General features: G+C 38.2%; 1 protein-coding gene across 2 annotated transcripts in view; it reads left to right on the top strand.

Moving 5' to 3' along the window:
* Positions 1-14,343, top strand: part of LOC106054504 (TALPID3 protein-like) — a 109,131-nt gene that overhangs the window by 72,972 nt on the left and 21,816 nt on the right. For both annotated transcript variants that reach the window (XM_056022682.1, XM_056022684.1), the window contains exons 8-14: positions 5,274-5,382; positions 7,768-7,800; positions 10,206-10,244; positions 10,764-10,984; positions 11,402-11,474; positions 13,259-13,501; positions 14,172-14,325. In XM_056022682.1, the coding sequence (XP_055878657.1) occupies positions 5,274-5,382; positions 7,768-7,800; positions 10,206-10,244; positions 10,764-10,984; positions 11,402-11,474; positions 13,259-13,501; positions 14,172-14,325 (872 nt within the window). The remainder of the gene's footprint in view (positions 1-5,273; positions 5,383-7,767; positions 7,801-10,205; positions 10,245-10,763; positions 10,985-11,401; positions 11,475-13,258; positions 13,502-14,171; positions 14,326-14,343) is intronic.

Below are 14,343 nucleotides of genomic sequence, written 5' to 3'. Positions count from 1 at the left end.
GTGATTTAATGGAACCTAACGGGGAAACAAAAAGGTAAAGAGGATGTTTGGGAGAGATTTAGTGATTAATAGACGAAATAGAAAGTTAAGGACCCATAGAAAAATATCTATGTTGGCAACTAAATAATAATGAAACAAAATACTTGATGCTACTAGCGATAGGGCTGAGAAATGTGATGCTACAGTGCTGACAACTGCACGTCTTTTTCTAGCCAGATTTTTGCTGCTGAGCTGTTGTCTTTTTTTGCAGACTGCGCCAAGGAAAAGGAAAACGTCTCTTCAGGTGATCACTTAAAGGCGTGTGTTCAGTTCTTAGTGAAAAAAAATAGCACACAAATTATAATATGGATATTTAAAGACTTCGATTACTAGTACTTGTGAGCCCTACATAGGGGATACACCGAACACTCTCTATTTATGGATCTGCATCTAAGTATTAAAATAGGTTGAAAATGATTCCCATATTTCCTGTTCTCACATTGCACAGTTGGAATAGGATAGATCTAGTTGTAAGAACTGTTTGTTTGTAAAATGTTTGACATGTTTCGGATGTTCCTTCAGAGTTGAAGATAGTTTACTTCCTAGTCCAAACCTCCCGCAGGACGACGTGGGGGAATGGGAGCGGGCAGGGTTTGAACCCTCGACCATCGATAAATCTGAACGACAGTCCAGCGCGCAAACCGCACGACCAGGCAGCCATCCAAGAACTGACCAATGATTGTTGATTCTGATCAGGAGTCTATATCTGTTTTTTTTTTCACCAAGTACGTGGTCTTCATTTTTACAACTTTTTTTTTTTTTGTCGTCTGGAAATAAAAATAAAAGAAGTTTGAGATTGGGGGGGAAAAAAAATGTCTGATCAAGTGGATAAAAAGCTGCTAATAAATGGCCAAACATGTCCCGCGATCAGCAGACGACAAGCTCCTTCCAATGTGAGCCGGGGACTGCGCATGACTCTGCAGACCGATCAGCTCCGAGTCGGGCTGGTCTCTAAATATTGGCCCTGCACGGAGAGCGTGACTGGACTGCCATCTGGATGATTGGCAGACGGAGAGTTTCTGTTGACATGAATAGTCCCCCCTTGATAATGACGTCCGCCAGAGGGCGCTTTGCTGTTTTATGCTGGCCTGGGCAAAAAAAAAGCTAAGTTTTTCTTTTTATTTCGATTCGTGTTTTTAAATAGTTTCCCCCCCCCCTCTAGTTTTCTTGGGGGGAAAAAAAAGTAATGAATGCTTGGTGTGGAATTAGCATTGACTATCGATTCCAGACCTGAGCCACCGGGTATCGATTCCAGAGTTGAGCCACCGGGTATTGGTCAAAGTTGACTTGGTCCGTCACGGACATGTCCAGAGTGTACACAAGGGTAAACAGATGGGCAGGCACACGCCTTGAGCTGCACGTGCCCCCTCACGCGCGCTGTATTGAACCTCAGAAGCAACAGTTCTTTGAGTGCTGGAATTGTACGTCTCTGTTGCTTCTTCTTGGAAAGGGGGTGGGTTCGAATCCTGGATCATCTTGTCCACGGTCCACACACAAAAAAAAAACCCAAGCTAAACCAAACATCTAACAATAAGATTCTTAAGTTCAGCGAATGAATGCTTTGATTTAGTGGCCATCAGAATGTAGGCCTGATCTGATGGTTACACTGTAGTGCCATCCACACCACCTTAAACAAGATGTGAAATTTAGTATTTTTCTTTCTCTGCCCCCCTCCCTCCCTCTTACCCTTTATCCCTTTCCGCTCTATTTCTTTCTTTCATCTCGCCTCTCTATTTCTTTTCTTCTCCGTCTCTCCAGCTATTTGGACGAATCTTGTATCAACTCACTCTGGTACACATTCTGAACACGTTGTTTCTCCCACTTCCCATTCTCGGATCAAGTTCAAAATTATTCATTGCTCCTAACAAAACACGAACAACCAAAAAAAAATATTCAATTACTTACTGGTTAATTAATAATGGTAATTAATCGGTTTTGGTTGATATCGAAAAGAAAAATAACAGTATTGAGAGTGTGGCTGTAATTGTGGAGTTCTTCCTCTTGAATGAGCCTTTTTTTTAAAAGTTAGTTTTTTTTATTTTGCTTGTTTTCTCTCTTATTTTTTTCCTTCTCACTCTTTTTAATATTTCTCTCTCTCTCGATATCTGTCCCTCCACATTGGCGCGCTGACATACCTCCTCTATAATTACCACCTCGAATGTTGAGAGTGTTTCTTGAGACTCTTTCTGCATTGATTTGAGAATACGATTTGTCCAACAACCAGGTCGCACGATCTGCTCATGTTCTGAAAAGTGAACCTTCTCTTCCCGACCACTGCAGGAATTATTTTCAGATCTAATGTGCAGATAATCGTGTGACCTGTTAACACAGCCCCAACCCATGTTCAAATTATGTTTGAAATTACGGGCCTTGAGTTGTGAGGATGCTTTGTCACAGTTGTCTCCCGTGCATACTTACATAGCATTGACGATTGACGTAAGTAACATCGGCACTTAGTATCGGGATAAATATAGAGCCGGAATCGATGCTTGCTTGTTTCAATTATCGATTCCTGGCTCTACTCATGGGTGTCTATTTATAGCATGGCTGCCGGTACCTCTAATTTCTCTAATTCCTAGGCCGGCTCTTACTTACAAGCTACATGAATCCAAAAGTGAAAACAATTTTAATTGTAGTGGGGAAACTATAGAGTTCTCAAACTCGGTGGATCTAGTGTTTCTGAATCAGGGGGTTCTCAACCTGTGGGTCGCGACCCCCTTGGGGGTCGATTGACGATTTGCCAGGGGTCGCCTAAGACCATCGAAAATATGGTTTGTTATTGTCTATTCTTCTATTGCTGTGTGTGTGTGTGGGGGGGGGGTCGTGGCAGAGTGGGGGATTGTAAAAAGGGGTCACCGAGCTTAAAAGGTTGAGAACCGCTGTTCTAAATGGTTCTGAAAACTGGACACTGAAGGTGGAGTCGCGAAAATGTGTTTTGAGAGTGGGTGATTGTTTTTACCGGTCGTTGTGGCACCAAACTGCTGGTAGACAACTAAACATTTGTAGGCGTAATATATCTTAACTAATAATTTAAATAACTTCCTTTAATAAATATAACTTCATTTATAATAGAGACAAAATGAACTTGTGATCAAATGAAATAAATGTACTAGAATTTTGTAATAATATTTCGTAACAAAATCTAACTCACTACAATAACACAACCTTTCAGTCTCACGTTCTGGAGTCGTCTGTCCTAACTAAGACCAGGTGACGACAATGCCACCTATCTTGGGTCATTCACAATCAAACGCTAACCTCTTCCTATCGTCACCATAGAAACACAAATACACTTATCTTATCTTATCTTATACAGACGTTACTTCAAAAAAGAAGATGATTACGTCCCACCCGTCATGCATTTAGTCATGCATATTAACCAATGACTTAAATTCTGCCAAGTCACTCCATAACAGTGGTCATGTCGTAATGATAGTCCCGAGTTCAATCCCTGCCCGCTGTCGTCCTGCAAAAGGTTTGAACTAGGACTAAGAAATCTCCAGTTCTGAAGCACCCTCTGCCACTTACTTAGTTAAATGCCGTAGAAAACACTTAACGTCGTTACCTGGTCGTGTAAGACGGAGACCATCGGCACAGAAGGCCTGAACACTGACCTGCAACGTCACAACCTGTGGGCAGTGTAGACTCAACAGCTCGTTGCCACGTCTGTACGGCAAGGCTGTTAACGCCGGAAGTGGTGATGGTTTCCAAGCGCACCATTACCTATATAAATGCTTCCACGCGTCTCGAATAGCCTCTGACAACCAGTCCAACTCCTGGCCTTCACGCGTGGTTCAGATACTGACCCCCGTGGGAACTGTTACCACTGAGAGGAGAAGGGGCGAAGGCGAGCTACAGGGGCGCCTACACCAGTAAGGTTCGGGCAGGAGGGTGAGAAAGACAACTCTGAATCCAAACCTCCGCTGCCCCGCGGCTGTACCCAAACACGGGAAAAGCATTTGGAGACAACCCTGAGGAAAAATCAGGAGCTGGTGACCCTTTTGGCAGATTGCTGCACACTGTGCTACAGCCTGGCAGAAGCTGCCGCGTCACTGATTCCTAACTCTTTCGGATATTTCCATTCCTTTGGCCACATAAGCTGCATGGGAAAAAAGGAGGGGGGGGGGCTGCGAAACTGTGTGTGTGTGTGGGGGGGGGGAAATAGTTCCGACCATAAATAATGCACATGCTTTCATCTCGTTTATCCAAAGCCAACAACAAACATAATCGTTATGCAAGAGTACTGCCCCACCCCTTTTTTTTTAAACACAATATAACTGGTTCTCATGGCAACCAAGATCTCCATGCCTAAAGTCATGAAATAATTCGTAATGTTAGACCACAATTACTATCATGTCTTGACTGTAATATTCCGATTTTTAAATTTTCTTTTGGACTTCAAAATTTCACCTTAAAAGCCAGGAAACAAAACTAATAAAAAAAAATATCCATGATTATATCATTATGTAAATCTTAATTAAGTTTAAATTATTAGCTCTTGTGTAGTCCCAGCTGGCCTTGAGGTGTTTCAAGTTGATTTATGTTTGGGTTGTTTTCCCACACAGAGATGGGTTTTAATTTTAGAAGTTCTTCTGCTACCTCTTGGTTCTCGTCTGCAATAGTTGAAAGGTCAAACAATTAGACCTAGATCTAAGATCTAGTTATAGTGAAGACTCTACTGAATTAAAGTGTTTGAAAAGTTGTTGTTTTTCTTGATGCCAGTGTTCAACTTGGTGCCAGTGTTCAACTTGGTGCCAGTGTTCAACTTGGTGCCAGTGTTCAACTTGGTGCCAGTGTTCAACTTGGTGCCAGTGTTCAACTTGGCCTGTTTCTTGACAACCTCAGCTCTACGTTCTCTTATTGACCGGACTCTGCAACCGAGACCAATCGTTAGTGTACACTGCCCACAGGTTATGACGTCGCAGGTCAGTGTTCAGGGCCTTTCATGCCTTGTTATAACGATTGGTCTCGCTGCATCCCGATATTACTTAACATTGTGTTTTTAACTTGTTCCCAGCAACAACAGTGCTAGAGGTCGAAGGTCAAATATAACATTGTGATAAATCTTTGTTTTTAACTTGTTCCCAGCAACAACAGTGCTAGAGGTCGAAGGTCAAATATAACATTGTGATAAATCTTTGTTTTTAACTTGTTCCCAGCAACAACAGTGCTAGAGGTCGAAGGTCAAATATAACATTGTGATAAATCTTTGTGTGTTTTTAACTTGTTCCCAGCAACAACAGTGCTAGAGGTCGAAGGTCAGAGAAAAGTCCAGTAGATACAGCAAGACGATTGGTTAACACGTTGTCAGACCTGGAGCACGAGACGGCAGCCAGCATCTGGGTAACTATTGCATTTTCTTAACGCGCACTTGAAGATGATATAGTAGGTATATAATGATTTAATAATCCTTTGTGTACCAGTCATCCCTAGGTTTGTATCGACGAGATTGGGGACTTTTAATCGCTGAGGACCCTGTACAGCAAAAAAATAAAAACAAAAGTGTTGGGGGGGGGGGGGATAGTATTTTTTTTACAAAGCTTCTATCAACTCAGTCTGTCTGTCTGTCTGTCTGTCTGTCTGGTAAAAAGTTTGAACATGTTTTTGCCCCTTCCCATTCTCAGGCCCAGTTGAAACTTTGCACGATTAGTCATTGAAACCTGACATGACATGAATCAATAAAAAAAAAAATCAACAAAAAAAAAAACAAACAACAATTAGTTAATTAATTATTGGTGATTAGTTATTTTGTTAAATATCGAAATAAGGGGAAATAAATGCTACTTATTGTCACGTGTTTTTTTTTCCCACTTCCCGTTCACGGATCAAGTTGAAATTTTGCATAATTATTCATAGTGAATTAAAATACACGAATCAATAAAAAAAATTAACCAATTTTGTTAATCAATTAGAAGTAATTAATTCATTTTGTTTTATGTAGTAGAAAGGGAGCAAAACCCTGCCATCTTAAGAGAAAAGACAGTAACTAGCGGTTCTTTCCCTTGAAAATTTTTTTTTTGAATTTTTTTTTTAATCTTTTGCTTCTTTCTTTCTTGGCCATTACAAAGAAAACCAAAAGAGGGAGTAAAGAATAAGTTTGATGATTGATGGATGATGATTGATAGATGATGATTGATATTGTGGTTTCTCGGTCGATAAATGGATATCTGATCAATTATTGATTTGTCATTAGGGATTGATAACTGGTTAGTTGATAATTGATTGATATGTGATTGATTTGTGCGGTTGAAGATGGCTATACATGATTAATGATTGATATGTGATCGATGATTGACAGATGATATGTGATTGATAGATTACTGATAGATTAAAAGGTGATTGAGAGCTTTATTGGTAGACTATGTATGTATGTGTATGTGTATTCCTCGTTCCATATGCTAGGAAAAATTTGTACAAATGCTCCTTCTTCCCTAGCCAGGAAAACCAGTGAATTTAGGTCATTGGTTAATATGCATGACTAAATGCATGACGCGTAGGACGTAATCATCTTCTTTTTTGAAGTAACGTCTGTATCATATAAGATAAGACTAACGTGATTATGGAAGGACCTATTCAGCCCAGTGCTTTTTAAACTGTGTCACGACTAAAGCAGGACGTTTTGGCGCTATCATTTTGCGCGGTGGACGTTTTGGCGCTATCATTTTGCGCGGTGGACGTTTTGGCGCCATTGTCTTTTTGGCACAGCCATTTGGTCTCGGGAAAGTTTGGCGCAAAATTTTGTATTATATATTTTAAATATATTGTTTCATTAAAGAATTACATATCTATGTTTTGTATGTGTATTGGTGTCCATTAAGTTTCCATGGAAATCAAACGATGATCAATAGTTTGTTCACACGAAAAAGGTTTATTTAATTTATGTTATCTCAAACTTTAAAAACTGATGAATTAGAGTAGTGAGATTCATAACAAACGAATATTCACATTTGACTAGAGTAACACCTTTAGTAAAACCACTAAATTTAGAAAGCCTTCTGGATAGAAGACTTAAAAGTAAAGTAGCAATGATACATAAAACTCATAATCTTCAAATGCAAAAAAAAAAAAAAAAGAAAAAAAAAAAAGAAACCTCTAATTAAACCTCTAAACTCATAAAGACACAAAGATAAAGGCACATTTCTTGTTCCATATTCTGGGAAAAATTTGTACAAAGGCTCCTTATTCCATAGTGCTATTAGAGTGAGCATGGAGTGGGTTGCCTGAGTCAGCCAGGAAAACCAGTGACTTGGCAGAATTTAAGTTATCGATTAACATTCATGACTAGATCGACCTAGGAATACGCGTAGGACGTAATCATCTTTTATAAGATAAGATAAACAAGAATGGTGCAAAATTTCAATTTGATCCGATAATTGAAACTAGGAGGGAATGGCACATAGCAGTCCATCTCGACAGAGTGAGTTAATAAATGTTTTGTACAAAGTTTTATAACACGCTTAGACTATTGGTAATGATCTAAGACTCGTTGGCTCAAATAGCGATGACGACACATGAATCAGTACAAACAGTTCACCACTTAGTTAATCAATCAATGGTAATTAATTATTTTTGTTGAACATAGAAAGGGGAGATAAACCTTGCAGTGTTTGTGTGTGGGAAGGGGTAGTAATGATAGTGATCTCCCTTATAATAGGATTTGTTGCTTTTTTTAAAAATGATTTTTAATAATTTGCATGTTTTATATTCTATTCATGTCTCGTCTACCAGACCAATAAGTCTCCAGCACGCGACTCAGTTCTGGTAAGTTATCATTGAATGTCTGTCAATGGAGGTGATTTTCTGTGTGTATGTTTAGCTTACATAAAAATTGGAATGTTAGCCTGTTGCTTCAAAAATGTCGTAGATTGGTCAATGATAACAGTTAATACATTTGATTCACTTCGAAGAAAATTTGTGTGGTTAGAAAAAGGGGGAAGGGGCTTCAATCTCAACAGATGATTATTTTTACTTAAAGACGTACTTTTTAAAATCTTTGTGAAATAAATGTATACCACTTTCTTCCTTGCAATATGCCAGATACCAAGGGGAACAACTTTTCGCGTGTCTGCTCTCTTCACATCGTGTTTAGTGTTATTTATAGAAACTAAAATAAGGGTGGACAACTTTGCTGCTTTTGTTAGTTATAGCTTATATATGAGATTTTCATAGGTGGAAATACTATAAATAGCAAGATTTCCGGTGTATAAATGAAAGAAAGTGTTGAGCTATGTATAGTTTAAAATTTTATTTTTATTCTGGAATTTTTATCACTGCAGAGTCAAATTGTCTACGTTCTTCCTTTCTAACACAAAATAGTGTTAATATAGACAAACGGAAAACAATGCCAGATTTTTGAAAGATATAAATGCACGAAATAATTTATCTTTACTTTCAATGTTAGAATTTCACAAGCTGTCGGGAAACTTATAAATTTGTACAACATGGAACATTCTAGTTACAATGTTATATTATAGCCTGCACAGCGTTATACGACTTACGGCATAGACTGTTCATGGTTTGGTTTTTAATCCTTTGTTTCGTTACTTTTTCTAGATGGACGTTGAAGCCAAGTCCTAATTTTACAAATATTCATAAAGATAAAAGAGTTATTGAACCTTTGTTTATATAGTGATTTTCACCTGTTCGGCCTTTTTGTCTGTTTTCTTTCATTTTACTAGATCTGTGTCATAGATGTAATTCAAATAAGTACTAGCTAGGCTAGAATAGTGTAAAAATCTTTGCTGTGCCTTCACCAATTGGCACTCTAATGGGTACCTCAGACTGTAGGGGAAACTGAAAGTAATGATCATGATGGTTGGTTGTTGTGCTGGCCACATGACAACGTCGTCAACTTGATCCACAGAAAGTAATATGCTTTATCATAAAGTTTATGTCTGAAAGAGTTGCCTATTCTTTAATACAAAAAAACGAAATTCAAGAGAATTTTTTTTTTAAATTAAAAAAACAACTTTTTCTAGCTTTAAAAAAAAAAAAAAACAGCACATTTTAGCTCTCCTCTGGCAAGAAAATGATTTTTTTTTCATCAATTTTTTTCTTTACTTTGCAATATTCTATTCTTTTAATTACCCCCCTGACCTCCAGACCATCAGTCCTTCAGACCTCCTGTCTTTAGACTCCAGTCCTTGAGACCTCCATCTGTCTTGCTTTAATATGGTTATTGCCCCTTGTGCAAAGAAGATTTTATTTTTAATAGAAGGTTCATTGGACTTGGACAGACAAAATTGTTCTATGTTTCAACTTTTGCATGGAGGACATTGGACTAAAGATTTTGTGTCTCAAAAAAAAAAAGAAATGATGTAATGAGCTTGTGATCTCCTCCTGTTGAACTATGACCTGAGTTGAAAAGGAAGCACTAAAACTCTCCGACACTGTAATGCCAACTTGAACTCTCTTCAATACAATGACAACAAAGTTATTACTTTCTCAAAGTACACTGATTCAGTATTGAACTTCTGTAAAAAAAAGTAAAGTTTCAGACCTTGTGGGACTATAGGGCTGATGATGTAAAGGTCATCTGTTTCTGTGGCCTACGGTTAATGTGGGTGTCATGTGGCCAGCACAACGACCAACCGCCTTTACTTTTTCTCCAACTGATGTCAGGTACCCATTAGAGCTGGGTAGACTCAGAGGCGCCCAAGGATCCCGAAATAAAAATCCCAGTCTTCACCAGGATTCGAACCCAGGACCCACCAGTTCAGAAGCCAAGCGCTTTACCGCTCAGCCACTAATTTACACTTCTGTACAAGTCTCTAATTAACATAATAATTATGGCAAGTTTTTGATTCAGAAGTATTGAGGATGGGGGGCATTGTTTCACATGACTATGCAAATCCAGCTGTGACTTGATTAGTGTTGAATGTGAATTAACATGTTAAACACTAGTAACTCTTTTGTATGCATATGACTTTTTTTTTTTTTTTTTTTTTTTTTTTTTTTTTTTTTTTTTTTAAATTAAAAGTACATCTGTCCTTTCTAAGATAAGATCTACATCCATGTGCAGTTTTTGACAAACACTGAGACTTGTAGAGCTGATGTACCACAGTCAAAGTCACACTTTCCTTATTTTTTTAAAAATTATTTTAGTCTTTGATATTTTTTACCTTCTGATTTTATAATTTACATTTTACCTTATTGAATTGTTTCAGAAGAGTCATAATGAACCTGCTCCTCTGGACCGTTATCTGGTTAGTAGACTTTTTAAAATATTGTGTCTGTTTTTCTTAACAAATGGTCTTCTACTTTGAAAGAAGTTTGTAGCTTTGTAATTCTTCAAAACTTCTTTTTAGTTCTTCAGTAGAAGTAGATTTATCAAGACAGTAGACTAAGTAAAGGGAGACGATTTGCACACAGATGTGTAAATGTATTTGATTTAGATCTAATATGCACACATTTAAAGGTTAAAAAAGGTTACTTTTGTGATATTTTTTGAGTTATATTTGTTAAATAGTGTTTGGAGATATTACTCATCAAAAAAATGTGTTGTTGTTTGTGATGTGTGTTTGTGATGTGAGCTTATACTATTTTTAAACTGTTTGTGGTTGTCACTTTTATTAAAGTCACTAAAAAATCTTACAGCTCTCATTTAACCTCTGACCTAGGTCACATGCATAAATGAGTGATCTAGAATTCTTCTATTTTGTTGTAATGCTATTTAGATAGGTCTAAGTGCATTTCTTTGAAAGCACATTTAAAACATATTCCAGAATTATCCTCACAATGAGGGGACACCATACCCTAAACTTCACCATCACTCGCGGGAGAGAAAGGCTCAGGAACTGCACCTGGAGAACCTGTCCGAGGCCAAGGCTGTAATGAAACAGCTGGAACTGACCCGCGAGACACTGGAGAGCAACCTACAGCAAGTCTTGAGGTCAAGACGTGATATGAACATATTCACCACACTGGCAAGTTCTTCACTGGAAAGGTAAGTAACTCAATCATTTTTTTAATGAAGTTTTGTTATCCTCCCCTGATAGAGATTTATTGCTAACACAAATATATAAAATAAAATAAATATATGTTATTCCTTATAAAGTTATTAAAGTAATTTTCTAAAGCAGGGGTTCTCAACCTGTGGGTCGCGGCCCCCTTGGGGGTCGCTAAAGACCATCGAAAAAGTTTATTGTTTTTGTCTATTCCTCTATTGCTGTGTGTGTGTGTGTGGGGGGGGTCGCGGCAGAGTGGGGTATTGTAAAAAAGGGGTCGCCGAGCTTAAAAGGTTGAGAACCGCTGTTCTAAAGGGTCAAATCTCATTAAGAAATGGATATTCTGGAATTTTCTTTGACAATGCTTTTACATGATTACAGTCATGCTTCAATGAATCTGTTTTTGGTATTTTCAGTCAAGTCGAGGAACAGAAAAAAATTGAAGCCATGGTCAACAAGAAAATTTCATCTTTACAAGAAGACATACAGGTCAGTGCACTGTACATTTTTTTTTTTTGTATTCACTAGCTCAATTTACTTCCAAACTGGATGCTGCAATTCAGAGAGCCCTGCGCTCCATGGACTTCTAGTGGTGCCACGCTTCTCCCTCAAAAGCTACGGTCTGCTGGCTTTTTCTGTGCATGGACCAGAGGTTTGGAACTCACTCCCATTTGATCTCAGACAGACAACATGCTACACTACATTCAAGAAGAATTTTAAGACCTATCTGTTCAAAACTTTTTTAGATTAGTTTTTCATTTTAGCTGTCGTAGTTATGTTTGCTATGTTATCACAGTGCTTTGAGCCTACATTTTGTTTGTTAACTTACTTACTTACTAAGGTCCTCCCGCGCCGTTCGGCGCATTGGGCAGCAAGTTGTCTCCATAATGATCTGTCACTGGCAATGTCTGAAGCCACCTGGTGTCCACTGTTCTGAGGTCCTCCATGAAGGTGTGTCGCCAGGTAATACGAGGACGTCCCTGTTTGCGCTTTCCTCGTTTTGGCTTCCATGTTATCGCAACTCTTGGTGTGCGTAATTCATTTTGACGTAGAACATATCCCGCTAACCTCATGCGACGCTCAGTCACAACTGCACTAAGTGTTCGACTTCCAGTTCGGCATAGGATTTCCTTGTTTGAGATCCGGTCTGTGTAATTGACTCCCAAAATCCATCTCAGCCATCTCTGTTGAGCGACCCTGTAAAACCATTATTGCTACAGAAACGGCAAACTCTTGTTTGTTAACAGCCCTCTATAAATAAAATTATTATCGTTATTATTATTACTTAGGGTCAAACATAACAAGAGCTTGACATTTTCTCTAATGAGTGAATGGAAGAGTAACATCATCTTTTATGCAAAATTATAAATTTATATTCCTGGCTAGTGGCTGTTGTACTCCTATATGTTTGTGAATGTTGTACATAGAATGCTGAGGCTGTTAACCAAAATAAAATCTGCATCAAATATCAGGATCGGGAAACAATCATTTTTTTATTTTTACAACCCAACACTCTGGCTGTCAAAAAAGGAAGAACTCTTCAATACTGAGAGTAATGCTGAGCTTCTTTGGTCTTTGTAAATGTTTCTTAAAATGTTTTACATGTTTTGGATGTTACTTCAGAGTTGAAGATAGTTTACTTCCTAGTCCTAACCTCCCGCAGGACGATGGGGGATGGGAGCCATATTGTAAGATACGACTCACTGTTAGAAAAAAAGCAGTGCTTGCCAGAACAGACAGTTCACTCTAGTTCTAAAGAAGTTTTCTTGGGGCTAGTATCTTGTTCAAGGTTTCATCATAAATCATGCAGCTTTGAAGGATATGGTCAAGATTGTGTGATGACACTATGAAAAGGCGTGTTTAGCTAGTTCCAAGTTTTATCTTTCCAGATGTGCCTTGAATGAAGGCAAAAAAATCATAAGCATAATTTTTCCATAAGTTTGGGTTAAGAATCAGTCAGTCTTTGAATTATTTTTCTCTCATTTGTATATTAATTGTAACTATTTAGCTTTACCATCTTCTTTATGTCTCTTTGTCATTAATGATTTCTAGTTTTGTACTTGCAATAATGTTATTTCTGGTATGTCGAACTATATTTTCACCCAATCATAACTGTACATTGTGTCACTAGATACCTTATATTGTTATCAGTATTACTAATAGAAAAAAAAAAAAGATTTCCTTTAAAAAATATGAAATTCTAATGTCTCAGGAGTTATAATTGTTTACTACTTTTCAAAGTTTTTAACAATATTACTTGTGTTTCTATCTAGAGAGATGTGCTGAGAGGTTTAGCACAGCAAGACACAGACATCCTGGCAACAAAATTTGAAGTTCCGAGACAGAAGACTGTGGCTAGGAAAGGGCCAGCTAAACAAGAAATTAACAGAGGGAAAGCTCAGGCTGAATATATGGCCAGGTTGGCTGTCAGCAAATCAAATGTTCCACACTATACATCTGATATGGCTTCCAGAGGCAAAGAGAACCGGACCAGTAAAGTCAAGCCTCCACCTAAAGTAATTTACGTTTTGAAAATCACCAATGTTTCACATGACTGCACAAAATCTGTTGCGACCCGCATATTTTTCTGCATCTCATGCAGACAAAGCCATTGTCCACCGGCAGCCGGTTTAAGTTTTCTTTCTGTCTTCCCCTATATAACATCAATATTCAACGACAAAACAGACAAGCAAAGCCTTTGTCTCTTGAAAGATTTTAGTGAATCTGCCGAGGCTATAGCACCAAATGTAAAGACTCTCTTAAGTTTTGTGAATTATATTTAGGCAGAACTATTTTTACTCTTGGGGTTGCAGTGGCTCAGTGGTTAAGTGCTCGGCTTCTGAACCTGAGGTCCTGGGTTCAAATCTCGGTGAAAACTGGGATTTTGAATTTCGGGATTTTAAGGGCACCCCTGAGTCCAGCCAGCTCTAAAGAGTACCTGACTTTAGTTGGGGAAAGTAAAGGCGGTTGGTCGTTGTGCTGGCCACCTAACACCTTGTTAACCGTTGGCCATAGAAACAGATGACCTTAACATCATCTGCCCCATAGATAGCAAGATCTGAAAGGGAATATTTAATTTTTAAAAAATTTTTACTCTCAAGTTGAATTTAGCACATTAGACCCATTAAATCATAACTAAAATAAAAAATCAATAGTAATTAAAGAATTTGTAATTATTGTACTCAGGTGGCTATGATCAAAGATGAAAAGACTTTAACTAGAACTTACGGTAAACTCGAGCACCAGAGAGGCCGCACCACCATCAGAGATCCATATCTACATTTTAAAAACCCAAAGACTGGACGAGCTGCCCGGCCAGCACCCGTGAATGAATCTTTTGGTAAAGTTTAGTTTTTGT

Source organism: Biomphalaria glabrata, chromosome 3 (assembly GCF_947242115.1).
Source record: "Biomphalaria glabrata chromosome 3, xgBioGlab47.1, whole genome shotgun sequence".
Classification (NCBI taxonomy): domain Eukaryota; kingdom Metazoa; phylum Mollusca; class Gastropoda; family Planorbidae; genus Biomphalaria; species Biomphalaria glabrata.
This window is presented reverse-complemented; position numbering and strand designations above follow the sequence as displayed.